At 42.2% G+C, this 27,360-nt stretch overlaps 2 protein-coding genes across 2 annotated transcripts in view; one reads left to right on the forward strand and one right to left on the reverse strand.

Moving 5' to 3' along the window:
- TP53INP1 (tumor protein p53 inducible nuclear protein 1) overlaps nt 1-27,360 on the reverse strand; it is a 914,054-nt gene that overhangs the window by 194,226 nt on the left and 692,468 nt on the right. The window lies entirely within an intron of this gene.
- The window catches only part of CPQ (carboxypeptidase Q), a 213,511-nt gene that overhangs the window by 138,101 nt on the left and 48,050 nt on the right, over nt 1-27,360 (forward strand). Inside the window, exon 5 of the mRNA XM_049772958.1 lies at nt 23,399-23,510. Within this exon, the coding sequence (XP_049628915.1) occupies nt 23,399-23,510 (112 nt within the window). The remainder of the gene's footprint in view (nt 1-23,398; nt 23,511-27,360) is intronic.

The following is a 27,360-nucleotide window of genomic DNA, read 5'->3' on the forward strand; positions in this document are numbered from 1 at the left end:
CAAATGCATGCACTCACAGACACACGGATACACATAAATACACACAGACACACACATAGACACAAATAGATAAAAGTACTCAGAGATACAGATGCAATCACTCACCCACTCGGTCACACAGAGACTCACACAGATGCACTTATACATGGACATTCATACGCATAAAACACACTCACACATACACACATAGTCCCACACATGCATTTGCACATGCTAACTCACACATAGACACATGCAGATACACACAGACACTCCCGCGTACACACACTCACACACAGCCATCATATGTCACTTTTTCTGGTCTCATTCCCAAGCCCCAACACCTTACCCTAACACCCCCACCAGTCCAACTGTCTAATTTTTCAAATCATTTCCTCTCCCTATCTATGTCCATATGCACCTGTATACATGTATTTATATACATATGTATGCATATAGCTTTCAGCAACATATAGTTGTTTTATTTTTTAGAATCTTTGCAAACTGTCTCAACCCTGGCTGATCTCCACTGATCATCATCTTACTGACCCACCTTGATGGCTGGGTGTGTTTGTGGTCACCTCTCAGGACAGTCATGATTGGATCAGCCCCTGTGGGCTGTATTCAGTCTCTGCCCAAAGTGCCCCATCTCCTGGCACATACACTCTGTGGAGGCTGTGAGCCATGAGCTGGCACATGTGTGGCCCTGCCAGGTGATGCTCTGTTGTTTGCACAACAAACAACTAGGGACAAGCTATTTCACATTCCCTCCAGAAATATGTAGATGCTCAAATTATTCCATACTCTACAGTGGGTGCCTTTTTAGAGAGGTCTAAGTTTTTACTACTAATATTCTTCTTGGGGTGTCAAGGGGAAGTTTCATGAGAGACCACCTGTCAGCCGAGCAAATATTTCAAACGTGACTCACCCCAAATTGCATTCTGTCTGCCTCACTCGGAGTAAACTGTTTTTCCCCTCAGGTTCTGTTTTAATCTGTCCTGTGGCTCCTGGTATGTCTGAGATACTCTAAGAGAGTCAGAGGCCATGGAGGACTCCAAACAAACCTGCTAACTTCTCTCCAGTCCCTGGTCTCTATCTTTTCACCTGCGCCAGGGGCCTCTTAACTTTTCTCCACACGGAATGCATTCCCAGTGAGTGATAAGGGGACTCCTGGACAATGCTGGAGGAAAAGGCCACACTGTGTGTGTGTGTGTGTGTGTGTGTGTGTGTGTGTGTGTGTGTGTGTATGAGGCTGTGTGCACTGCTGATATGTTGAATGCATGAAACTCTGCCATTAACAATATTCTAAATCATGATGCCTAAAATAAAATTAGAAAAAAAAAAAGCATATGTCCCTAATAATGGCCTTTTCTCACTAAATCTAACAAAGACTGATTTGGAAAGGTCAATGGCCAGGCCAGCCCTCAAGAGTAGAGATGCCGATTGTCTCTATCAATGACAGCCACTGGTGTCACTGTGGGAAAATCGTGGAATAACTAAATAAATGCAATAAAACCATGAAAAAATGCAAAAACCCCACCTGCAATAAAAACAATGCAAATCAAGGTGGGAGTGACTGCCTCAGGCCAGCCTGCTAGTCTTCATCATACCTGGTCTTTTTTCTTTTCTTTTTTTTAAACATTCTTTAACTCCAGATACCATATCTGAGTTCCCTGGTATCCATCTTCACTCTAGGCAGGCAACACTGCATAGAGAATATCAGGAGTGGACTTAGCTAATAGCATGAAGCTTTTTGTTTAAACATTATGAGGCAGCCATTGTTTGGTACTCTTTCTTATTGCCACCTCTGTTTAATAACTGGTATGAGCAAACTAAACCATCAGTGCATGTCATTCAGTGAGCTGAGAGGAAGAGTCCAGAATCCACTCTGGAGCCAGAGCACAGGACCCAAGAGACAGCTCAGGGGGCTGGCACATGCTTTGCATGCACGAGACCCAGGTTTGATCCTTAGCACTGGAGATGACAGAGTTGGGCATAGAGCTGAGAAGAGGCTCCCCAGAACTCCTGGGCATGGTCCAAAATCTCCACACAAAAAATGAAAACAGAGATTCGATACAGATGCTTATGAGAAGTTCTGGTTCTTCTCTAATTTTTCACAGCTTTCCAGAAACGTGTCTGGGCTCAGAAGCCTTACATGCCTTTTGAGGTTCATGCTTAGACTCTTTTTGTCACCCTGGGTGTGACTGTTTGCTTATTTTTACTTCACCAACCCTTTGGGACCGGAAGGCTTTTGTATATTAGCAGCCCATAAAGATCTGACAGCAGAAATGACTGTCTCAGGTTAGACAGCCTTAGTTTGACCCACACTGATTATTGTGTTTCTGGTATAGTCTAGAAGTTTCTTCTGATTCCATAAGTTCCATGAGGCCCAGGTAAAGGTGAGTTTCTACTACCTGGAGGTATACAGTCCCTCTCAGCTGATAGAGTAACACTTGAGAATGACTCTTAAGTTCTCTGCAGAGGAAACCAAGGATGACAGTGACCTTGTGTGGTGCTGGGACCCAGGAGTGTGATGATGGTTTGAAAATGTCAAGAAACTCATTGTTTTTGCAAATTGGAGCAGCCAGTCCCCACGCTCTTCTTAAACAGTGGTGTTTTTTTGTGTTTTTTTTTTTAAAGCTATGCTCTGTGTATTTTCTCCTCAACTTAACTGTCAAGGCCAGCTGCACCCCCACCCCATGTTCCCCATCACCAAGGTCCCTCTCGTGGTCCTTGAGTCCTTGCCAACGCATCCCTGGGGCTGCCTTTTACACAGTCCCCTCTTGCTCAAAGCATGGTTCTTGATTCCATTTCTTATTTATCATATTCTTTCTCATTAGCTCAACTCTAGAAAACAGAGGCTTGAACCCAGAGAAACAAAGAAGCAGGGATGGAGCCCCGAGAGCTTTGCATGATTTCTGGGGTGGGGGTGGGGCTTTACGAAACACAAAACTGGCCCACATTCCCTCTTCTGGAGGTGTGGGTTGTTCATATGTCAAACAGCTGTAACCTTTTGGAGGTTTAATGAAATCCGCAAACTGTAATCCCCAGCCGAGAGCTAGTGATGAGAATTGAGTCTCTTATTGTTGAACAAATGGCATTCGTTTCCAAGGTACATGTGGACCCGAGTTTTCAAATGTTTGTCTGAAAATGTCAAGGAACTCATTGGTTTTGAATATTGGAGCAGCCTGCCCTCCACACTTTTCTTAAATAGTGGTGCTTAAAAAGCAAAAAGGCTACGCCCTGCATATTTTCTCTCAACTTAAGAAATTGCTTCCAGTGGTGAGATTCATGGTGGGAAGGTACCTTGCATTGCTCTTGGATTTTGTGGTTGTTATTTTTGTATTTTTAAGCCACACCCATAGATGCTCAGGGGTGATTCTCGGCTCTACACTAAGGGATCCCTCCAGGTGGTGCTTGGGGGCCCTATGGGATGCTGGGTATAGAACTCAGGTTGACTGTGTGTAAGGCAAATGTTCTCCTCGCTGTACTATCACTCCAGCCCCTTTGCTGTTGTTAATAGATTGTATTTCCTGGAGATCATGAAAACTCTCCTCTCAGTAGTGTCACCGCCCCCAACCCAAACACACACAAGCGTTCAGTGTTTTGTCACTGGGTAGAATTTTCTTGACTGTTCATAAAGTGTTTCCCAAGTTCATGAAAGCTAATGGCATTTCTGTCTCCCATGTCCACTATCAGCCCTGGTGAGGGTGAGGTTAGGCGATGTCACATGTATTGTTCCCTCTCTTGAAGGGACTCAAGTCCCTACCCCAGAGGTCATGTTCACTGTCCAGCAGGGGGCCAGTGTGGGTAGGAACCACAGGTGGGTCTGAAGAGGACCTGGGAAGATGTTGGGGAAAGCAGAAGCCTTGGGTCTCTCAGATCTCCTCTCTATGATATGCATGGTGTTGGAAGCATTTTTGCAACATATTTCATTATTCTATACACCTGATCATGTGCTCAGGTGTGCCCCAGAGTTGTCTGGAATTTTTTGGGGGGGTTCACACCCAGTGATGCTCAGGGGTTACTCCTGGCTCTGCTCAAAATTACTACGGGCTCTATGCTCGAAATTACTCCTGGTTTGTTCAAGGGACCATATGGGATGGTGGGGTTTGAATCGATGGCCTGCAAAATGTTGTGCTACCTGCTGTGCTATCACTCATATCCCTTGTTAGCACTTTCAAGAAAGACCCAGCAACTTCATTTGCAAGTACTATCTAGCTCATTGGAAAATCAGAGCCATCTGCCCCATGAACGACCTGATTATTCTGTCCTCAACACCGTATCCTTTCTCCTTTCCTCTGCTAATTCTTGAGTACCATCTTTTGAGTCAGATCTGGAGTGGAAGGAACTCGGAACCAGTGCTCTGTTTATTCGTGAAAAATAGAACATGACTCTTCTCTTTAGCTGGGTCTCTGGAATCCACCTCATCCACTTTACAGGAGTGAATTTTCCCTTCACTGCTTTCTTCTTGTGCCCATACCCCACAATCAGCTTTCTCATCCCCCAGAGTTTGCCGTCTCCCCCTCAGCCGTGTCACTACAACAGACTGCCGACCGTCATCAATCATGTGATCTTGACAAACTGGTTTGCTCAAGCCCTAAACGTAGGTGTCTACAGATCTAGAGACCACCCCCAAAACACCACCTTCTGAGGGGTGACTTTGTGAAAGCTCTTCTCTGGTCCATCTACTCCTTTTAGCCCTTCCCCATTTCCCCCATAAAGGGATTTTTATTTATCCATCTATTAAGAAACATGTTGGGTTCCTGCCATGGGACTTCCAGGAGAATGGACTGCATTAATTTTACTCCAAAAGCAAAGCTCTGTCATTGGTTTCAAAAAGCAACTCCAGAGAAACAGTGTAGTTGGCAGCATCTTTGGGAAGGCCTGAGGACTGATTTCTTGTGTTTCACTTCTTGGGAAGGGGAACCATTATCCATGCTTTCCAATGGGGCTCATCTGAGCAGCTCATAATTTTTTTGAACAAACATGTTCCTAAATTTTTGATCCCTGAATTACAATGTCACTAGGATCATGAAACCTCTTGATGTTTCAAGAGGGAGAGGGGAGGGGAGAAAGAGCGGAGGGGAGGGAGAGGGGAAAGGAGGGAGAGGGGAGGAGAGGGAGAAGGAGAGGAGGGAGAGAGAGGGGAGAGAGAGAGGAGAGAGAGGAGGGAGAGAGGAGAGGAGAGAGAGAAGAGAGAAGAGAGAGGAGAGAGAGAGGAGAGGAGAGGAGAGGAGAAGAGAGGAGAGGAGAGGAGAGGAGAGGAGAGGAGAGGAGAGGAGAGGAGAGGAGAGGAGAGGAGAGGAGAGAGAGGAGAAATAAAAGTAGAAAGAAGATAGAGAAGAAAAAAGGAAGGAGAAATGTGGGAAAGAAGAAAGGAAGGAGGAAAGGAGGGAAGGAAGGAGGGAGGGAGGATGAAGGGAGGAAATAAGGAAAGGAAGGAGCGAGGGAGGGAGGGAAGAGGGAGGGAAGGAAGTGTTCAAGCTTCATATCGACAATACTCCCCTGGAACTTGGTTTGCCCACTTGCTGAGGCCTCTCAGAAATGCCAACCAGTGCTCTGGGAGGCTGGGTATAGAATGGGTTACTGACCACTCTGAGATGGGGGGCCATTGCAACTGAGCCTTGATCCCTACACTGTCTTGACACAGCATGAGATCATTAACAGATCTCCCAATGGCAGAATGAAGGGATGTCAATAATGTCATTTGACTCTTTAGTCTCGGCATCAATTTATGGCTCTTTTGAATCAAGTTGAGTCAAGTCTACAATTTGACTGTACTCTTGGCTACAAACTAAAGTTGTCTTTGAGGATTGGCACCATATAGCTACCCCCAAATTCACTGCCCCGTCTTGGAGTTCAGGAAGAGGGATTTCTTCTGTCCTCCCCCACAATGCCCCTGTGATGCAGGGCCCTGTAGGAGTTCAAAAGGTTCTAGAAGCTACAGCTACAGTGCTCTGGCTCCTGCCCACGCTTGGCTCCTCTTGTCTTTCAATGTCATGGGGACCAGCTGCCGTCTGCACCAGACACACCTTGTCTCCACTCTGTCCCATGTCTCAGCATACTGGCAGACCCTTTCCTTCGCCATCTCTCCGCCCTCCTCTGGCTATGGCAGGCACTGGTTGCATGTTCCTGGTTGTCTTTTCATCTTTCAGTTCTGGGGCTCACCAGGGCAGGTACAAAGTCACACACTTTTGTAGACTGCTCACATGGACTAATCTGGCCACAGTGCCATTGGACAGGGGCCATCAACAGCAGCCAGATTCCGACCACAGAACTCTCTAGATGACCCACACATGTGGCCCACGACCACAAGCTTGCAAAGCTGGCAGATTCTAGGTTCCCTGTGGCCCTTTCTCCAGGACTTGTATTTAGATCATGACCTGACGGAACTCCCCCCCCTGCATTTACTTCTTGGTACTGCCTGAATTTACATCTTAACCTGATGGAACTTTTGTTTCCCTTCTTCAGCTTCTCCCAGTGCTGTTTCCACCCCCCTATTTTCTACTCCCTCTCCTCTTCCTCTTTTCTCTCCCTTCTTCCATCCTTCCTTCCCTTCCTAATGATTCACAGTCAAAAGGGCTGAAGCATCCTCCTCTTCAAACCAGATTCTTTCTGTTAAGGAAATATGATGCAGATGGAAACTCATAAGCCCATGTGAGGTAACTGGGTTTGCTCTTTATGGGAACCCCAGGGTGGAAGAGGAATTTTTGCCTTGCCTCCAGGGCTCTGCTCTTCAAAGTGACTTATTTGAATAAGTAAATCCTGGCCTCTTACTTTTTTTTCCCCCCCTTGTGGCTCTTCAAATAGGCCTAGAGCTGGAGATACGAGCGTCTTAGTACAGACAGACAAACTTGCCTTGACAGGTTGCTCTCCAGAAAACATTCCAGAGATCACAGGTTAAAGAAGTGAAACCATTTCCATAATCCAGAGACAAACATGCATCAGAAACAGCTCTCTGGGGCCATAGCGGTGACTCAAGGGCTAAGGCATCTGCCTTGCCCACACTAGCCTAGGACAGTTCAATTCCCCGACTTCTCATGGTCCCCCAAGCCAGCAGCAATTTCTGAGCACAGAGTCAGGAGTAACCTCTGAGCATCACCGGGTGTGGTCCAACAGCAACAACAACAAAAAAGAAAAAAACCAAACAAACAAGCAAAAAAGCCCTCAAAACCGCACAGGCTTTTGGGATTTTAGGAACCACTGGGAGCCCTATAATTTAACAACTTCCTTGACAAAAACAACAATAACAACAACAACAAAAAATAAACAAAAAGTTGGAAACATTCCTTGAGATCAGAAGTGCCTTTTCCCTATTACTGAAAGATTATTGCAATGGTGATAAGCTGAGCCTCAGAAAGTCTGCAAGGACCAAATGTGTTTGCTCTCTCACCAAATGCCTCAGCTTTCTCTCTGCAAAGACTAAAAGCATCTGTGTGTGCGCTCTCTCTCTATCGCTCTCTCGCTCTCTCGCTCTCGCTCTCTCTGTCTCTCTCTGTCTCTGTCTCTGTCTCTGTCTCCCTCCCTCACTCCCTTCCTCCTTCTCTGTTCATCCAATTACAATTTTCATGCACCAAAGCTGACAGGTCCTACAGTTGAGCAACAGGTGGATGGTGGTAAGAAGAGCAAAGTGGTCTGTCCTTGGGGATGAGGAGGAGAATGAGTAGAAAGAAGCTGCCTCCATTCTGCCTCCCTCACCTCTGCTCAGCAAGTTCCATTGTCATTTGTCTCATTTCTTCTCAACTTGTCCTGTGGTGGATGAGGTTGAAGAGCTGAATTCAGGAGTAGTTTCTTCATTGAGAACATTATCGTCTCCAGCTACTGATGGACATGCTGGATGAAATCCAATCATGTCTATTTAACCCAGAGAATTTCCTGCCATCAGTATCCTCTCCTTGTTGCCCCCAGCTATACAAATCAATATGCCACCCATCTTGGAGCCCACTACCACAGCTATTTGTGTTTCTACCCTCCAGCAAGGTTCCTGTGAGCCACAGAGCAATCCCTGGGTGTCTCCCCACCCCATTTGTACCCCCCAGCAATCATCAGGATCTGTAGGGAAAGGACACATATTTCTTTGGTGAAGCCAGTCTGAGCAGCTCTGAGCAGGGACTAGGCACATGTCTTTCAGCTGCCATGACTCTGACTCTGGGCACTAATGGCTCAATCTCTGGGGAAGAATCCTGGATCCCACCAGCTCTTGGTGCCTATTGGTTCCTCCCTTACAATACATTCAGAGAAGAAATCAGTTGAGCTCTGCTGTTCGATGTTGGCTGCAGGGGAATTGGGCCTTCCCTAGTGTCAATGGTAACTGGACTCTTGGTCCCCACCAGCAGTGGGGGGACAGTGTTGGCTCACCCATTGCCCCTTGGCCTACGTTGAACAGTAGTAAATAGCACCCAGGCTCCTCGAACCCTTGCTACCTGCTTACCCTAGGTTCTGGCTTTTGAGAACATGATGGCATCCAGATAAGCCAGGGGATGATCAGGGAAATGTCTCTTTAGGTCCTGAAGACTTTCCAGAGAGAATTCTTGATCCTCTTAACACATGGATACTGACTCTGTTATATGTTTCTTTTGGGGGGTTGGGGCCACACCCAGTAACGTTTAGGGGTTAGTCCTGGCTATGTATTCAGAAATTTCTCCTAGCTTGGGGGACCATGGGACGCCAGGGGGTCGAACCACAGTCCATCCTAGGCTAGCACACACAAAGCAGACACCTTACCCCTTGTGCCACAACATCGGCCCTATTATCTGTTCCGTAAGGTACATCCAAGCATAAGCAACTGGTGGCATGTGCCCTCGTCAAAGTGTTCGAGTGAAATGCAGGGCCAGAGAGAAGCTTGAGAGATTTTCCTCACCTTTTCTCTTTAAGTTTTTAGCCCCAAGAAGGTAGCATGTGTTAGGAGCTCCCAAAGTTAGGCATTTTCCCTAGCCTCTACCTGCTAGCCATTTGTTAAACTCCCTCAAAAGCCTCCCGTCAGAAATTTCTTGATCATTGATCTGATCCTGGAGCTCACAGCTGCAGCCCAGACTCCGTTGCTGTGCTGTGAGCCTCCTCTGCAGCGGCTGAAGTTCATTATTAGATCACTCTTGGCGTCTTCTCAAAGACTGAACCATGAGTGTTTGTTTCCCCTCCTCTCTTTGTAGGGCTTTTTTTTTTTTTTCAACTATTGAGTGGGTTTTTTTGTTGTTGCACATTTTATTGGGGATTTCCTGTGGCTGGAAATGCAGGAGGCCTTCAACTCTCCCCCCAATGCTTTTCCTGCTACCTCTTAAAACACACCAAGTCAAATGGAACTGAGAGAACGAAGCAGCTGCAAACAAAACAACATAAAAGCAGAGAAGGAAACCTCGGCGGGTGTTGTCTTGCTGGCTTCTGATGGAGCCAGACACTTATCAAGTCAAGTCTATTTCAAAGGCAGAGCTACTTGTCTGAAAGATTGTGCAGCAAGAACTGGATTGGGTTTAGAAACGATGCAAACAATTCACAGTCAAACATGGATGCATTCAGGGGAGTAAGTGCCAGGCATGGCACTAAGATAAAAATGAATGGTTCTAAATAGTACTGGAGAGACAGCTTGAGGCACTTGAATTTGGGGGGCCCTTCACACTGTTTTCTGCACCCACTTAGAAGGCCTCCCCAGTACACAGGACCCCTTTGGCATTTGTTATCTCCTGTCTGGGAAATGACAACCATTTAAATAGGTTCTGATAGATTCTTCCCCCCACCACTAAAGTGCTTTGTTTTGCTTTTCAAACCTAAAGTCACCCAGGCATCATTTTTGTTTCGTTTCGTTTTGTTTGGGGGCCAAGCTTGACAGTGCTCAGGAATTACTCCTGACTCTGCACTCAGGAATTACTTCTGGGAGGCTCAGGGTACCATATGGGATGCTTGAAATTGAACCATGATTAGCTGAATGGCTCACATCCCGACCCCCTTGCATCTTTATTCAGTATAATGTCTAATCAGCTTTTTTCATGTAAAAATGGAATTATTCTTTTTACTATTGAGTTCTATAATTCCTTTATATATTTTGATTGGTAACACTTGTCACATACATTGTTTGCAAACACTTTTCCCATGGGTTGTCTTTTCACTGTGTCAATCATTTTTTTTTTACTGTTTTGTAGTTTGCTCTGATCCCAGGTGTATATTTGTGTTGTTGACTGTGCTTTAGGTCTCTTATCCAAAACCAGTAATGATTTTTTCCCCTTAAATTCTTACCCCATGTTTCTTTGAGGAATTTGATTTCCTGTTTAACATTTAAGTTGTTAGTCCATTTCAGGTTAACTATGTGAGTGCTATGTGATGGAAATTCGATTCTGTTCTTTCACATGTGAAAGTCTGGTTTTCCCAGCACTATATTCTCTTTATTTAGAATAGAATTCTTTGTGGGGGCACACCTGGTGGTGCTCGGGTTATTCCTGGTTCTGCACTCAGAAATCACTCATGGCAAGTTCAAGGGACCATATGGGATACCAGGAATCAAACCCAAGTCAACCCATGCCAAGGTAAATGCCCTACTGGTTGTGCTATCACTCTAGACTCTCCAATTAGAATTCCTGACTGATTTGCCAAATATTGATATATTGCCTGGTTTCATTTCTAGGCTTTCATCCTGTCCTATTAGCCTGTCTGCCTGCCTTGCATGTTACCAGCTCTGTTTTGATTACTATATAATTATGAATAGTTTAAAATCAGGAATTGTGAGGCCACCATTTTGATTCTTTCTCAGGATTTCCTTGGTTACTTGAAGGGTCTTATGGTTCCATACACAGTATAAAATTATTCTTTCTACTCTTAAAAATACTATTGGAACCTAGATAGGGGCTGCACAGAAGTGATAGTTTATTCTTCCTGTCTATAAACGCAGACTATCTTCTCATTCCTTTATGCTTTCTTCGATATTTGTATCAATCTCTTGTCATTTTTCTTGTAATCCTCACCTATTAGCTAAATTTATTTCTATAATGTGGAGGATTATTTTTGATGTTATTTTAAGTGAGATAATTTTCTTTATTTCCCTTTCATTGTTGTTAATGTATTGGCATGCTACTGATTTCTGCATGTTAATTTTATGTCCTGAAAGCTTTACCAATACATTGATTAGCCTAACAGTTTGGGGGTAGACTCTTAACTTTTTTCTGTATGTAAAATCATGTCACTGGTGAATAAAAATATGTTTACCTTTTCCTTTCAGTGCCTTTTATTCCTTTTCTTACCTCATTACCATTATTCAGATTGCTATACTCAGACTGAATACCCTGGTTTTGTAACTAATCTTTTTGTTTTAGGGCAACCCTGGTAGTACTCAGGGGTTACTCTTGGCTCTAAGTTCAGAAATTATTCTTGGCAGACTTGAGGGACCATATGGGATGCTGGGGATCAACCCAGGTCAGCCACTTGCAAGGCAACGCCCTACCCTCTGTGCTCTCTCTCCCTGCTCCTTGTTGCTGATCTTAAAAGAAAAACCTTCAACATTTCACTATTGAATATAAAGTTGGCTCTAGACTTGTGATCTATGTATGACCTTGATGATGGAGAGATTCATCGCTTCTCTTCCTCATTTGTTACCAGAGTTTTCATTTGTTTTATCTTTGGCAGAGGCTGAGGTTTGTCAGTGCTCTGTGTGTAGTTATTGTGAGGCTCATCCGATTCTTCCATTGTGTCAATGTGCGGTGACATATTGATTCAACTGTGTCACATTGACTCATCTGTGTGTCATCATCCTTGCATCCCAGGGATGAGTCCCACTGGGTCCTGGTGAATGGCCCTTCCAATGTGCTGACGAATTCTCTATTTGCTCATCCTTAATTGAGAATTCGTCATCTACATTCATTAATCAGAGCTTTGGTCTCTAGATTTTCTCTTTCATACTGTTCTTTCCTGGCTTAAGTTTTAGGGTAATATAAGTTTCCGACAAGTAGCTTGGGAGGGTTGCTTCCTCTTGATGTTTTGAAAGAGTCTTAAAGAGATTCGTGTTCTTTCTAGCTTTAAATGTTTGGAAAGTCCACTCGTGAAGTACCTGCTCCCAAGTTTTGATTCACCAGGAGATTTTAGTTTTAGACTAATGTCACCTCATTACTCCTAATTGGCCTACTTGGATTTTCTCATTCCTCCTGATCCAAGCTCAGTTGGTTGTATGCTTCCAAGAATGTTTTTTATGTCCTCTTCATTAACTGACCGAGCTATATGCTAGTGGATCTCATTTCTTGCTAGTTTCCTATTGCAGAATCTCTTAATTACATGCCAGAAAGCACAGTAAGATAACAGTTGTGCCAGACTGCAGTGGTCGGCAACCTTTTTTTTTCAACTGAGCTAAATCTCGCCAAAACCACGATTGAGATTGATTTTGAGAGCCACACAGGGTGCGCACTGACAGAGGCTAGGAGCAGAGTTCTGACTCCTGGAGCGGCCGCCCGGCACACGGAAGAGCCAAATGAAAAGTAGAAAGAGCCACAGGTGGCTCGAGAGCCACAGGTTGCTGACCACTGTGCCAGAGTGAAGGGTGTTTATGTTCCCAAAGGAGCACACCTGTTCTTTTCTCAGAGAAGTCATCTAGAGGGGGGCAAGGGAGTCATCCATCATCACTGAAGAACTCAGTTGGGTTTTGCTATTTCTACTCCACTCTGTTCTGAATCTTGGGGGTTTTCTTGCTTGATTCCTTAGCACATGCTGCCATGTCTCTCATGCTTCATGAGCTCAGACCAGATGTCATGGATCTGCATCCTAAAAGGGGTCTCTGTTCCTGCCTGTCCTCTCTCTGGCTGGACAATGAGGTGTTGATGTTTGTTATTTATTGGAGGTTCCTGGGGTAGGAGACACCTACCTGCCAGTTTCATCCAGGCTCTGAGTGCCTTGACACTCCTAGCAGGGGTGGGGGGGACCATATGTAGTGCCAGGGATTGAACCCCAGTTAGCTTTGTGCAAGGCAGTTTACTTTGAACCCCTCTAGGATCTTGACTCCTCAGGTAGCTTCTTCTTCCTGCCACCAATGCCCAAGTCATAGGCACCCTATCACTTGTCTCATTGCTGTCTCACTGCCTTGCAGGTTACCACAGACCCTTCCTTCATAACCTTCCCACTTGTTTACTATGGCTTCTGTTACTGATGCTGTGGCAAAAACAATGTTGACTCTGTCCTGGGTTTGAGAGGGAAGGTGGGGAATTGGTCAGGGTTCTGTCTGTCTAAGCAGACATGAGGGTATGAGACACCCCCCAACCTGGCCACCATACCTTATAGGAACTGTAGGTCTACTGCCTTATATTGAGGAAACTTACGCTTCTGCAATCTTCTTCTGTTTGGTAGGTGGCCATCAGCTCTGGATGTATAATCATTAAGGTCCTTTCCACTAGCCCTGCCAATGATATGGTATATTTGTTTGTGAGACCTATTTTTGGTGTAAGACATAGCACCCAAGAAAACCATCTTGGAATACTGTGGCTTATGATTGTTTTCCCCAGCCAAACTCCAACACTTGCCAGAGACCTTCTCCTAGGGGAAAGCTCTCCTTTGCAATGCTCAGAAACACTTTCTCCCATCATTTGTCTTAAATGATTCCAGATTAGCAAATGAAGCTATTTCAGAAAACAAAAAAAAAATTGGATTACAGTGCAACTTCAATTTTGGGAAGAAAGTTTGAAGGCTCAAATTATAACTACATCAAGGCAACCCAGTGTTATTGGAACAAAGATTGTTCAAAGATACGCATACCCTTTTAGTCCACTAGAACTTCATTGGATCAGTGGTTCTGGGAAATGAGGGTATATGGCAGTGGTTGGAGGGAACAAGGAAGAGAAGAACAGTGACTCCTGTGTTTGCTCATTACCCCTGGTATTACCACCCCCTCTGAATCATAATTTCCTGTTGTGACAATATTTTTTTCCTTGATTCTTTTCCTATACCACCCTTTCATTAGAAATGATCCATCTGGGTTTATTATATGTCATTTGTTAGACTCAGGCATTGCATGTGTATAGGATTGTGATTAACCCATATGTGCAGATGCTCAGAGATCCCTTGGGCCCAGGACTCCACCCTGATTCCCAGACCCCAAACCCTGCTCTCCCAGTCAGAGCATCTGTGCTGGAATCATCCAGAAGATTGACTCAACTTCAGTTCACTGGCTGCTGGTTGGCTGGAGGATTCAGTCTGTTGAGCTTCTTCTAGGTTTTGTTATTTTGGGCTACACCCAGCAGTGCTCAGGGCTTACTTCTGGTTTTATATTCATGTCTGGGGTGCCAACAATCAATTTTGGGTACCTACTGTACTATACAGTACTTTCCATTAAGCCTCTTAAGAAACATTCATTGATTCCATATTTGGGCTACTGTGAATAGTTCTGAAATGAGCTTAGGTATGTGAATGTCTTTTTCTAAATCGACTCCTTGGGAGTAAATGCCAAGAAAAGAAATCCTGGTACATATACACCATGGAATACTACTCAGTTATAAGAAAAGAAGTTGCACAATTTGCTTCCATATGGAAGAATTTGGAGAGTATCGTGCACAGTGAAGTGAACCAGAATAAAGGGATAGGCTGATTCCTGCTGTGTGCTTTTGCACAAAGGAGACATTTTAAATGGCCACTGCTTGCTTTGCACCTGCATGGTTTCCTGTCTCCTGCTTTCCTCCACGATGCAGCCATGAAAACCCCCAATGGAAAAGAACTCTCTGCCCACATCATCAAGGTAGGCTGTCTCTGCCCACAAAGGGAGCACCCAAAGGTTCACGGTTGCAATGCATCCTCTAGCCAATAAACTCCACCATAATACGTAGGAAAAATCACAATACAAGTGTGACAATGGGGAAATAATGCAAGTAAACACCATGCACAGAGAAGGAAGATGTCAGCTTCCATGACCCAAAAAGTGCCAACCACCTAGTTCGCCTCTCAGATAAGGAATTTAGAAAAGAAATTTGGAGGATGTTCATAGAACTCAAAGAAAGCATAGAGCAAGCTGAAAAGACCACTAAGAAAAATTAAGAGGATATAAAGATAGAAATCAGAAAACTCCAAACTGAAATAACAGAACTGAAAAACTCAGTAGACGAAATGAAAACCTCAATGGAAAAGCCTCTCAAATAAAGTTTTAGCAGCTGAGGACAGCATCAGTGAGGTGGAAGATGAGATGCATAACAACTCGATACAACAGAAGAGATGGAAAAGAGCCTTAAAGCAAATGATCAGACAATGGAAAAAAAATACTCAAAGAATGTCAACAGACAAAAATAGAAGTCTTTGATAAACTCAACAGAAACAGCTTAAGAATCACTGGAGTCCCAGAGACCCAAGAAGAAAATCCCCAGAAAGAGTCAATAGTCAAGGACATCATTACAGAAAAACTCCCAGAGCTAAAAACTTCATGCAATCAAATCCTGCATTTCTGAAGAGTATCAGCTAAAAAGACCCAGAGAAAAGCACCCAAGATACATCCTAGTCAAAATGACAAATCCCACAGATAGGATAGAATACTGAAAGCAGCAAGATCAAAAAGTAATTTCAATCCTTTGAAATTACATTCAAAGGAGCATCTTAAGATTTACAGCAGACTTGTCACAAGAAACCTTTAAGGCCAGAAGGCCAGAAGGAATATAGTGACAAAACTCAATGAAATAAATGCTTCACCTAGAATACTGCACCCTGCCAGATTCACTTTCATGGATAAATAACAGCTCAGAAACTTTACAGACTCAAAGCCAGCCTTAAAAGAAAAACTAAAAGGTCTACTTTAAGACAAGACAGACCAACAGACAGACCAGACTTCTACACAACGATGACACTAAATCCCATGGCAATAATGTCAATGGACTAAAATTTAGCACCAGTTAAGAGACACAGAGTGGCAAAATGGATTAAAAAGCTGGATCCAGGGCCCAGAGAGATAGCACAGTGCTGTTTGCCTTGCAAGCAGCCAACCCAGGACCTAAGGTGGTTGGTTCAAATCCTGGCATCCATATGGTCTCCTGTGCCTGCCAGGAGCTATTTCTGAGCAGACAGCCAGGAGTAACCCCTGAGCACCGCTGGGTGTGGCCCCCAAAAAACAAAACAAAAAAAGCTGGATCCAACATACTAGCTCTGAAAAGAGAAATGGAAGAAAGTAGACTAGGATATATATATATATATATACACACACACATATATATACATATATATGGCATTCCATCCCCAGAAAAATGGATACATATTCTTCTCCAGTGCACATAGGTCATTCTCCAGGACAGACTACATGCTGGCCCATAAAACATATCTCCATAAAACCAAGATGATGGAGTGGTGGTGCAAGCGGTAGGGCGTTTGCCTTGCATGCGCTAGCCTAGAATGGACAGCAGTTCAATCCCCTGGCATCCCATATGGTCCTCCAAACCAGGAGCGATTTCTGAGTGCATAGCCAGGAGTAACCCCTGAGCATCACCAGGTGTGGCCCAATAAACAAAAAAAAAAAAACAAAACTCAAGAGGCTAGAAATCATACAGACTACCTTCTCAGATTACAAGGCAATGAAATTAGAAGTGAACGACAAAGGGATACTGAAGAAAAACTTTAACACCTTGAGATTAAACAGCTCTCTACTGAACAACAGTGGGTCATGGATTAAATCAAAATGGAAATCAACCATTCCTGGAAACAAATACAAATGAAGACACAAATTATCAGAATTTATGGAACATAGCAAAAAATGGTACTAAGAGGAAAATAACTATAGCTTTTCAAGCACACATCAGGAAGGAAGAAGGGACTTACATAAAAAGCTTAATGACACAGCTTATAAAATTAGAAAATAATCAACAAAATGAACCAAAAATAAGTAGTCAGAGGAAAGAACAAAGCTTAGAGCAGAAATCAACAAAGTGGAAACCAAAAAAAAAAAAAAAACCAACCTGAAAGATCAACAAAAGCAGAAGTTGCTTCTTTGAAAAAATAAACAAGATTGATAAACCACTAGCAAAACTCACAAAAAAAGGGAGAGAGAAATTTAATAAACCAGATTAGAAGGGACCAGAGAGATGCCAGAGAGATAGCATGGAGGTAAGATGTTTTTGCCTTTCATGCAGAAGGTCATTGGTTCGAATCCCAGAATCCCATATGGCCCCCTGAGGCTGCCAGGAGTGATTTCTGAGCATGGAGCCAGAAGTAACCCCTGAGCACTTGCCGGGTGTGACCCAAAAAAAGAAAAAGAAAAAGAAAAAGAAAGAAAGAAAGAAAGAAAGAAAGAAAGAAAGAAAGAAAGAAAGAAAGAAAGAAAGAAAGAAAGAAAGAAAGAAAGAAAGAAAGAAAGAAAGAAAGAAAGAAAGAAAGAAAGAAAGAAAGAAAGAAAGAAAGAAGAAAGAGAGAGAGAGAGAAAGAGAAAGAAAGAAAGAAAGAAAGAAAGAAAGAGAGAGAGAGAGAAAGAAAGAAAGAAAGAAAGAAAGAAAGAAAGAAAGAAAGAAAGAAAGAAAGAAAGAAAGAAAGAAAGAAAGAAAGAAAGAAAGAAAGAAAGAAAGAAAGAAAGAAAGAAAGAAAGAAAGAAAGAAAGAAAGAAAGAAAGAAAGAAAGAAAGAAAGAAAGAAAGAAAGAAAGAAAGAAAGAAAGAAAGAAAGAAAGAAAGAAAGAAAGAAAGAAAGAAAGAAAGAAAGAAAGAAAGAAAGAAAGAAAGAAAGAAAGAAAGAAAAGAAAAACCAAAACAAAACAAATTAGAAATGAATAGGTGGCGATGACTACAGATACAACAGAGATCCAAAGGGTAATCAGAGACTACTTTGAGAAACTCTACACCACAAAACATGAGAACCTGGAAGAAATGGATACATTATTGGACTCTTATAATCTTCCACAGTTAAATCAGGATGATCTAGTATATCTAAACAGACCCATCGCTATTGAGGAAATTAAAATGGTAATCAAAAGTCTTCCCAAAAACAAAAGCCTAGGCCCAGATGGATTCACTAATGAATTTTTTCACACCTTTCAAGAGAAACTACTACCAATTCTTTTCAGGCTCTTCAGGAAATAGAAAAAACAGAAACACTCCTGAATAGCTTCTATGAAGCTAACATCACCCTATACCAAAACAAGAGATGATGCAAAAATAGAAAACTACCGACCAATATTCTTGATGAACACAGATCCTGAAAATAATCCTGGCAAATAGGATCCAGCTCTTCATCCAGAAGTCATACACCATCACCAAGTATGTTTCATTCCAGGAATGTAAGGATGGTTAACATATGTAAATCAATCAACATAATACACCAATATCAACAAAAGGAAAATTAAAAACCATATGATCATATCAATAGATGCAGAGAAAGCAGTTGATAAGGTCCAACACCCACTTTTGATAAAAAATAAATTCTCAATAAGATGGGAATGGAAGAAACTTTTCTCAAATAATCAAGGCCATTTACCACAAGCCACTGGCAAATATTATTCTCAATGGGGATAAACTAAAAGCCTTTTCTCTAAAATCTGGTACAAGACAAGGCTGTCCTTTCTCACCACTCCTATTCAACATAGTACTGGAAGTACTTGCTATAGCGATTAGGCAAAAAAAAAAAAAAAAAAAGATATCAAGGGAATTCAGATAGGAAAGGAAGAAGTTAAGCTCTCACTGTTTGCAGATGATATGATATTATATTTAGAAAACCCTAAAGACTTTACCAAAAAGCTTCTAGAAACAATAAATTTATATAGCAAAGTGGCAGACTACAAAATCAACATGCAAAAATCAATGGCCTTCTTACACACCAATAATGATAGAGAAGAAATGGACTTTAAAAAAATCCCATTCACATTAGTGCCACACAATTCAAATACCTTGGAGTCAACTAAAGAGGTGAAGAGCCCATACAAAGGAAACTACAAAACACTGTTTCAAGAAATAAAAGTGGACACAAGGAAATGGTGACATATACCTTGTTCATGGATTGGGAATTAAAATTAATTAAAATGTCAGTACTCCCCTAAGTTTTGTACATATTTAATGCAATTCCTCTAAGAATACCCATGAAATTCTTCAAAGAAGTGGATCAAATACTACTGAAATTCATCTGGAACAATAAACATCCACAAAATAGCTAAAGAAACCCTTAGGAAAAAGAAGATGGGAGGCATTATTTTCCCCCAACTTTCAATGGTACTACAAAGCAATAGTCATTAAAACAGCATGGTATTGGAATAAAGATAGACCTTCAGATCAGTGGAATAGACTTGACTATTTGATACTCAATTCAGTATTCAATATACTTGTTGCATTCAGACATAAAACCAATTAATCTATTACAAAGGGGCAATAAATGCAAAATTCAGCAAGAAAAGCCTCTTTAACAAGTGGTGCTGGGACAACTGGTTAGCCACATGCACAAAAGCGAACTCGGCCCTCCATCTAACACTGCACAAAGGTGAAATTCAAATGACTTAAAGACTTTGATATCAGAGCTGAAATAATAAGGTATATAGATCAACACATAGGAAAAATACTTCATGACTTTAAGACTAAAAGGCATCTTAAAGGAGGAAACAGCACTCTTCAAACAAGTGGAAGCAGAGATAAACAGATGGGACTATATTAAGATTAGAACCTTCTGCACCTCAAAAGAAATAGTGACTAGGTTACAAAAGCCACCCACAGAATGGGAGAAACTATTCACCCAATACCCATCAAATAAGGGGCTAATATCGAAGATATACAAAGTACTGACAGAACTTAACAAGAATAAAACATCTAACCCCATCAAAAAATGGGGAGAAGAAATGAACAGACAATTCCTCAAAGAAGAAATACAAATGGCCAAAAGACACATGAAAAAATGCTCTACATCATTAATCATCAGGGAGATGCAAATCAAAACAATGAGATACCATCTCATGCCACAGAGACTGGCATGCATCACAAAACACAAGAACAATCAGTGCTGGTGGGGATGTGAGGAGAAAGGAACTCTCATTTACTGCTGTTGGGAATGCCTTCTTGTGCAACCCTTATGGAAAACAATATGGAGATTCCTCAAAAAAAAAAGAAAGAAAATTGAGCTCCCTTATGATCCAGCTATACCACTCCTAGGGATAAACCCTTGGAATACAGAAAACACACACACACACACACACACACACACACACACACACACACACACTCATTCTATCCTATATTCATTGCAGCACTATTTACAATAGACAGAATCTGGAAACAACCCAGATGCCCAACAACAGATGAGTGGCTAAAGAAGCAGTGATACATATACACAATGGAATATTATGCTGCTGTCAGAAAAAAATGAAGTCATAAATTTTCCTATACCTGAATGGACATGGAAACTATTATGCTGAGTGAAATTAGTCAGAGGGAGAGAGATAGACCAGAATAGTCTCACTCATCTATAGGTTTTAAGAAAAATAAAAGACGTTATTGTAATAATACATAGAGATGGGGCCGGAGAGATAGCAAGGAGGTAAGGTGTTTGCATGCAGAAGGATGGTGGTTCGAATCCCGGCATCCCATATGGTCCCCCAAGCCTGCCAGGAGTGATTTCTGAGTGTAGAGCCAGGAGTAACTCCTGAGCGCTGCTGGGTGTGACCCCAAAACCAATAATAATAATAATAATAATAATAATAATAATAATAATACATAGAGATAATAGACATGAGGGCTGGAAGGTTCGGCCCATAATATGAAGCTTACCACAAAGAGTTCAGTTAGAGAAATAGCTACACTGACAATTACAACAATGGTAGTGAGTGAGAGAAATAGAATGCCTGTCCTGAATACAGACAAGGGGTTGGGGAGGAGGGAGATGGAGGGCATTGGTGGTGGGAACATTGCACTATGAAGGGGGTGTTTTTTTTTTTAATATATGTAGCTAAAACCCAACTACAAACATGCTTGTAATCATGATGCTTAAATAACGTTATTTATAACAAAAAATAAAAATAAAATTACTTTATTAAAAAAAGAATAAAGAGATAGATACAGAATGAACTTCCTCCTTTGTGGGCTATAAAGAAACATCAAGAAGGAATCAACAAATGTCCAAAGGCAACAGAAAATGGCTGAGAACTTGTTTTTAGAAATAAGAAATCACTGTACGAGAGATGGAATGATAAGACACAAGGAGGTAGAGGCACAATGGTAGAGGAAGGTTGACAGCGGCAGAAAGTTTGCTAAAGTTAAAATATTTCATGCATGAAAACCTGTCATTATCAATATTGCCAATCAAAGTATCTAAAATAAAAAAAAATTAAGTTTCTTTTGAAGCACAATAATGTGCCAATCAGCCAGCAGAATGTGGCCCTGACTGGTCATTTTCTGGCCCTGACCCTATCACTGGGAGGAACCCTCCTCCTTGTTCTACTGCATTTTCTGTTTCACATCTCTGCACCCACCATCATGCATCCCAAGACCACCAGAGGGTACACACTGAGAAATATGTGTCAGCTGGTTTGAGCATGGTGTTAGGATGGTAGGTTGCTGTTCCCACCCCAAATAAGTTCCACCCATGCCTACATTCTAGTGCCTGGTCCACCAGGCCCTCTGTCACCTGTGTGATCCAGCATTGAGCAAGTGATGCATTTCCATGAGTGGAATTTTGTGCTGGCTTCTTGCATTCTTCAGTAAGGTGAAGTGACACACTGCTGTGCCTCATGGTCAGGTCCTTCAGGCATGCAGCTGTGGCTCTTGGCCAACTTTAATTGTGCCCTTGAGGAGGAAGCAGGATCACCATCATCACCCCAGTTGCATCTCCTTTGTTGATGGTAATCATGCACAGCACACTTGTGGCCTCCATAGGCAGGAGAGGATGTGCCAGGCCGCGGGGTGTCAAATGCCCAGACTGAGAAGATGAGCTGTTTTATTCCAGGTGTGTCCAGAGAGCTCACACCCACAGGACTTAACTCTGTCTCCTCTTACTCTACTTCCTCACCAAGATTTGGCACTTCCTATCTTTTCATTTTGGGTCATTCTAGCAGCTGAATGTGGTTGGATTTAGACTACCTTGATGCTAATAAACTTTGAATATCTTTACATAGACTCACTAGCAAGTTGTTAATTTTGTGGTTATCTAGTTGTCTTTTGCCCTCTTTCCCTCATTCTCTCTCTGGATATGGGACCTCAACTGCAATATGTTTGGTGACAAATTTTGCCTCCACTGTTCATTGTTTTTTCACTCTCATGAGATCTTTTGATAAACAAATGCTCCTCTTAATTTATTTTTTATTTTCTTTTTATTTCAGTTTTCTGCCACCTTGCAGTGCTCTTGGCTTACTCCTGGCTCTGCACTCAGGGGTCACTCCTAGCAAAACTTGGGAAACTATATGTGATGACAGGGATTGAGCCTGAACCGACTACATGAAAGGCAGCCACCTTATATCCTATATTCTCTCTCTCTCTCCTGCCTCTCCTAATTTTTGTAAAGTCTATTTTTCTCTTTATGTTTTGTGCTTTTTATGTTCAGTTGAAGCAGTTTTGTTTTGTCTACCCAAAGTTGACAGACCTATTCTATGCTCCCTCTAACATCTTTGTTTAAACCAGTAGTTCATCTGGCTTGATGTTTATATATTAGAATAAAGAAACCAAGATGCATTTTTCACATATGATGTCATTTCAACCAAGAATCATTTTCCTCAAAATAGTCCACAGAATTTTGTTTCAGTTAAGATTATTTGGCATACTTCCTGGAGAGAATGGCTAATGATTCTTGAAAAAACTAAGCCTAAAATTTAGAGATGATCAATAGATTTTAACACTAAAATGAATTTAAAATATGTTTTAAAAGTTTTCTTAAATTGGACTTGACTATAATTCTAGCACATTTATTTATTCAATACGAAAATGATTTATAATTTTCACGAAGTAGAAATCATCTCAAATACTGGCCTCACTTTTCCAGTGGAATTCAGTTTAACCCATTTCTATGTGTCTACTAGAATTTACAAAAGTTAAAAACGAGGTTGAAGTTTCAAGATATATTTTTTGTCTTTACTTCCATTCTCTTTTTTTTTTCTAGAGCCACACTCAGTAGTTCTCAGGACTTACTCCTGGCTTTGCACTCAGTGTTCACTCCTAGCGGTGCTCAAGGTATCCCCTAGGATACCAGGGATCAAACCTGGATCAAAGCCAGCACCCCACCCACCAAAGTAGTACTCCAGACCTTTCAAGATACATTTTATGTCTTCTAGGCTTTAAGCCACATATTAAAGTGCTCAACTATTTGTTTAGTAATGAATCTTATTTGTTTAGTTTACAAAATTGTTAGTATTAGAGACAATGAGTCTGATTGCCGAGACTAACTTAAGATCCATCAGCAACACTCACTTCCTAATTTTCCACCAACCAATTTCAGTATCAAAAAAAAAAAGGAATTATGGAAACTTTGTGAATGCTTTATCTATGCTGCCATTACTCTGTGGCCTTATGTTTTCCTCTTCTGATGGTTTGTCATAGGTGGTCCTGATCAGCGGCCATCTAGACAGCTGGGACGTGGGGCAGGGCGCATTGGATGACGGCGTTGGAGCCTTCATATCCTGGGAAGCACTCTCACTTATTAAAGATCTGGGTAAATATTGAAAAGCCATTCTCTAATATGTGTGGGTCTCTATAGGGATACACACAATACTCCATGGTCTGGGGGACACAGTGTGCTCTAGAATATCCCTGAGCCCTGTCTTGGTTGATTCCCAGGTAAGGATATTCCTTTATCCCTTGGAAGGAAAACATTCTGTGTTCACATAGATGCCCAGACTTTCTAAGTCTCAAATGGGGTCAACCAGTTGGCTGAACAAACATGCTTGAAGCAAAGGTGACCATGTCTGCTGGGAGATGCATCAGGGAAGGGGCCATGCCCAGAAAACCAGCCACCTGCCTGCCTTTCCCAGCTTTATGAGAAAGCATGTGAGTAGCTAGGAGAGGGCAGCCTCTGGATTTTTCCAGGATCAAAGCTAGATAGAGAAATGAGGAAAGGAGCCTTTCAGCCAGAATAAAGAATAAAGAAATTGGGCTCTTGCTGGTTCTCCAAAACATAGCGAAGAGGAATGGGAATGAAAATGAAGAGCTAAAGGAAATGCAGTTTATCTTAAGGGCCTTATTAAGATAAAACATATGTGCTATGTGAAAATGGTGGGTTTTCCCCCTCTTATTTAAACACCATGATTACAAAGTTGTTTGTGATTAAGTTTCGGTTTTACAATGTACACCACCCTTCACCCATGAACATTTCCCACCACCAATGACTCCGGTTTCCCTCCCACCTTACCCACTGTCTGCCTCTAGGGTGGGCATGTAACTCCCCACCTACTCCCACCAAAATGGTGGATGTTGAGTGAAGTTAGAAATAACGGAACTTAGGGTTGGAGCCATAGCAGGTAGAATAAATATCTGCCTTGCACAGGCCTGGTTTCAATTTCTGGCATCCCATACGATGCCCTGAACTTGCCAGGAGAGATTTCTGAGTGCAGAGCCAGGAGTAACCCCTGAACGCCAATGGGTGTGCCCCCCTTCAAAAATATCCAAATAAAAGAAAGAAATAACAGAACTATCAGTCATGAAAAGTCCAGGTCTGAATCACAGCATCATAGATTTTGCCTAGGATGAGAATATGAAATAGGGTGAGCTCAGAGTCACATGTAATGAAGACCAGAACATCCCCTGCAGTGAAAGCCCCCCAGAAAGAACTCTCTTAAATATAGGGCTGTTTGCATGTGTGCCTTCCATGAGCAATACTAAGTCTATAAATTCTGGCCCAGATTTTGTTCAGCTTAATGTAGATCACTGGAATTGATTTGCTCAGGGGCTGATTGTTTCTGTGCCATATTGACTTATGTCTTACTTTTGTTTTGAAAGTTGAGGAAAGAAAGGTAGTTATGTCATTTTGTAATCTTCTTGTATTTAATTTTAGGCACTATGGTTTACAAGACTTTGTGGCAGGGTTTCTTACATTTATCTTTCCAGCATCACCCCTTCACCAAAGTGTCTGCTTCCCTCCCTCATTGTCCCCAGGAACCCTGTTCCTTCCAATCTCCCCCGACCTCTGTTGTAATAATCTTCCTATTAAAACCATTTCTCAGTTTCTGTTGCCTTTGGGCATTTGTTATTCATATGCTATGTTCCTTTATACCCTGCATATGAAAGAGATTGAGAGATCATTCTGTGTCCCTTTCCTTCTAACAATTTCATTCAATGTGATCCATGAACGTAACAGCAAATTGCATGAAGTTCATCTTTTCTTATAGCCCATATTACAATGTATGTACCATAAATTTTTTATCCACTCATTTTTCTGAGATACTTGGGTTGTTTCCAATTTGTCTGAGAATAGTGCTTCAATGAACATGGAGTGCAAATATCTTTTCTGAAGAGTTTTTGGGTCTTGGGAGGCAGGGTGCAGGGAGACACCACGAAGTATAACTGCTGGTTTATATAGGAGCTTGACTGCTAGTATTTTGATGTTCTTACTTTTTTAGCAGGTTGGTGTGGCTCATCTGGCCTTGTAAGCATGTGGGCTAGATGCTGTCCTGAGGTCTGCTTGCTGCTTTGCAGGGCGTTCAGCAGCATCCCTGAGCTTTGCATCCTAGATGCCCGTGGTACCCATCTCTGTAGGCGGTGACCACCACAGTGACCTCACACATTGCTATCTGACCCCTTACCACATGGACAGAGGGTCAGAGAATCTAGTATCATCCCATTTATTTAATATAAAGAAAAGTTTCTAGATGACCTTAAGCCTGGCATTTCTGTCAGTGTGTGAGCTTCAGAAGCTGCAAACCTGTGACCACACTCGCCCTGATTGAGAATTCTGGTGAGGTTGAGCCACAGGGCAGCTGAGAACTGGGACCCTGTACTGAAGCTGGGAGATGGAGATGGGGACCAGCCATCCAGCAGAGCAGGGTCTGCCTTCAGCATTGACAAAGTTTGACAAATAAAACCAAACGTCAGCCAGTGCTTGGGAGAAGATCAGGACTCTAACATCTCTTCTTTCCTCCCTGCATCTGCAAATCTCCCGTGGCTGTCTGCCCTTGGTTTCATTCTGTTCTGAGGATGTAGCAGGCAGAGAACCAAGTTGTTTCCTCTTTCTAGGGTGCAGAAATATATTTGGGGAGTTATTTTTATGTATGTATTTTGTTTTCTTGTTTTGGGCTCATATTCAACTGTACTTAGGACTTAATCCTGGCTTCATGCTCAGGGACCAGTCCTGGCAGGGCTAAGGATTGAACTGAGGTCAACCTCATGCATGGCCAGTGCCTTACTCATTGTACTATCTCTCCAGCCCCTTGAAATGCATTTTATTTCAGTGGGTTCTACTGGTGAGACAGAAGAGGAGAGGCAGGGCACCTGGGAACTGAACCCATCACAGCTGGATTGGAGGGCCGTGTCATTTAAACCTCTGCACATCGTTTTTTCTTCCTTTCTGTTCAGCTGTCAGCATGCCATGTGTTTGATGGGCTCCCAACTGTAATAAAAATCACATCTTCTCTAGGGTTGGAATCTTAATTTTAGTACTCAGCATGGGGTCCTCAACTGCTGTTAATTGAGTTGGATTAATTGCACGGATAAATGTCAGACACCACGCCAAGGTGAGGGATTTTTTTTCCCCAGCTCCCAAAGCATGTTGTCTAACTTGCTTTTGGTAGCATATAGTCAGCTTGGGTTTGGGATTTAGTATTCTGATAAATTTCTGAAAACCTCTATAAAGACATGACCCAAAGAAAGATTTTTTTTTTTGTGAGGCAGCATAATGAGGTGATAAGGCACTCACTGTGAAGTTGAGTGGCCTGAATTTATGTCCCAGCTCTGTGCTTTGTCACCCTAAAATTCCAAGTGGGTGAATGTTGGTCTATACTGCTTTCCACAGAGGCATTTTAAAGAGGTGAAAGCAGGTTAATAATAATTTCTTTCTCCTGGGGATTTCGGAAGTCAAATCCCTCACACATTATACACATCCAGAATAGAGCCTGGTTCCAGCCTATGTCTCTCTAAATGTTGATGCTTATTCAATCAGTGTGATCCTGACAATACCCTCTTCTCTGTATAAAAAATGTAGTGTCTTTTACACCCCCTTCCATTTGTGATTCCTTTTCTTCTAACTTAATAGTTCTTTACACTGCTGTAATTCTAGGGCAGGCCTCCTTGCAGATTCTTTTCCTTGACAATTTAGTCAATTGCCCCCTTGTGGTGCAAATCCTGTGATCCTTTCCCCATCTTCCTCTTTCTTTTTCACCAAACTTCTAATCTTTGACATCTTTCCTGTTCACTTCCTGCATCTTCCTTCCCAATGTCTATGTTGCCCCATTGCATCTTGTGTTTGAACCCATGGGATCTTTACTTACTCCTTACCTAAAATAATGAAATTAAACTATGCCTTCTACTTCTGAGTCACCTGTGTGCATCCTGCATGAAAAAAAGCAGATTTG

This window comes from Suncus etruscus, chromosome 5 (genome assembly GCF_024139225.1).
Source record: "Suncus etruscus isolate mSunEtr1 chromosome 5, mSunEtr1.pri.cur, whole genome shotgun sequence".
In the NCBI taxonomy this organism is placed as follows: Eukaryota; Metazoa; Chordata; class Mammalia; order Eulipotyphla; family Soricidae; genus Suncus; species Suncus etruscus.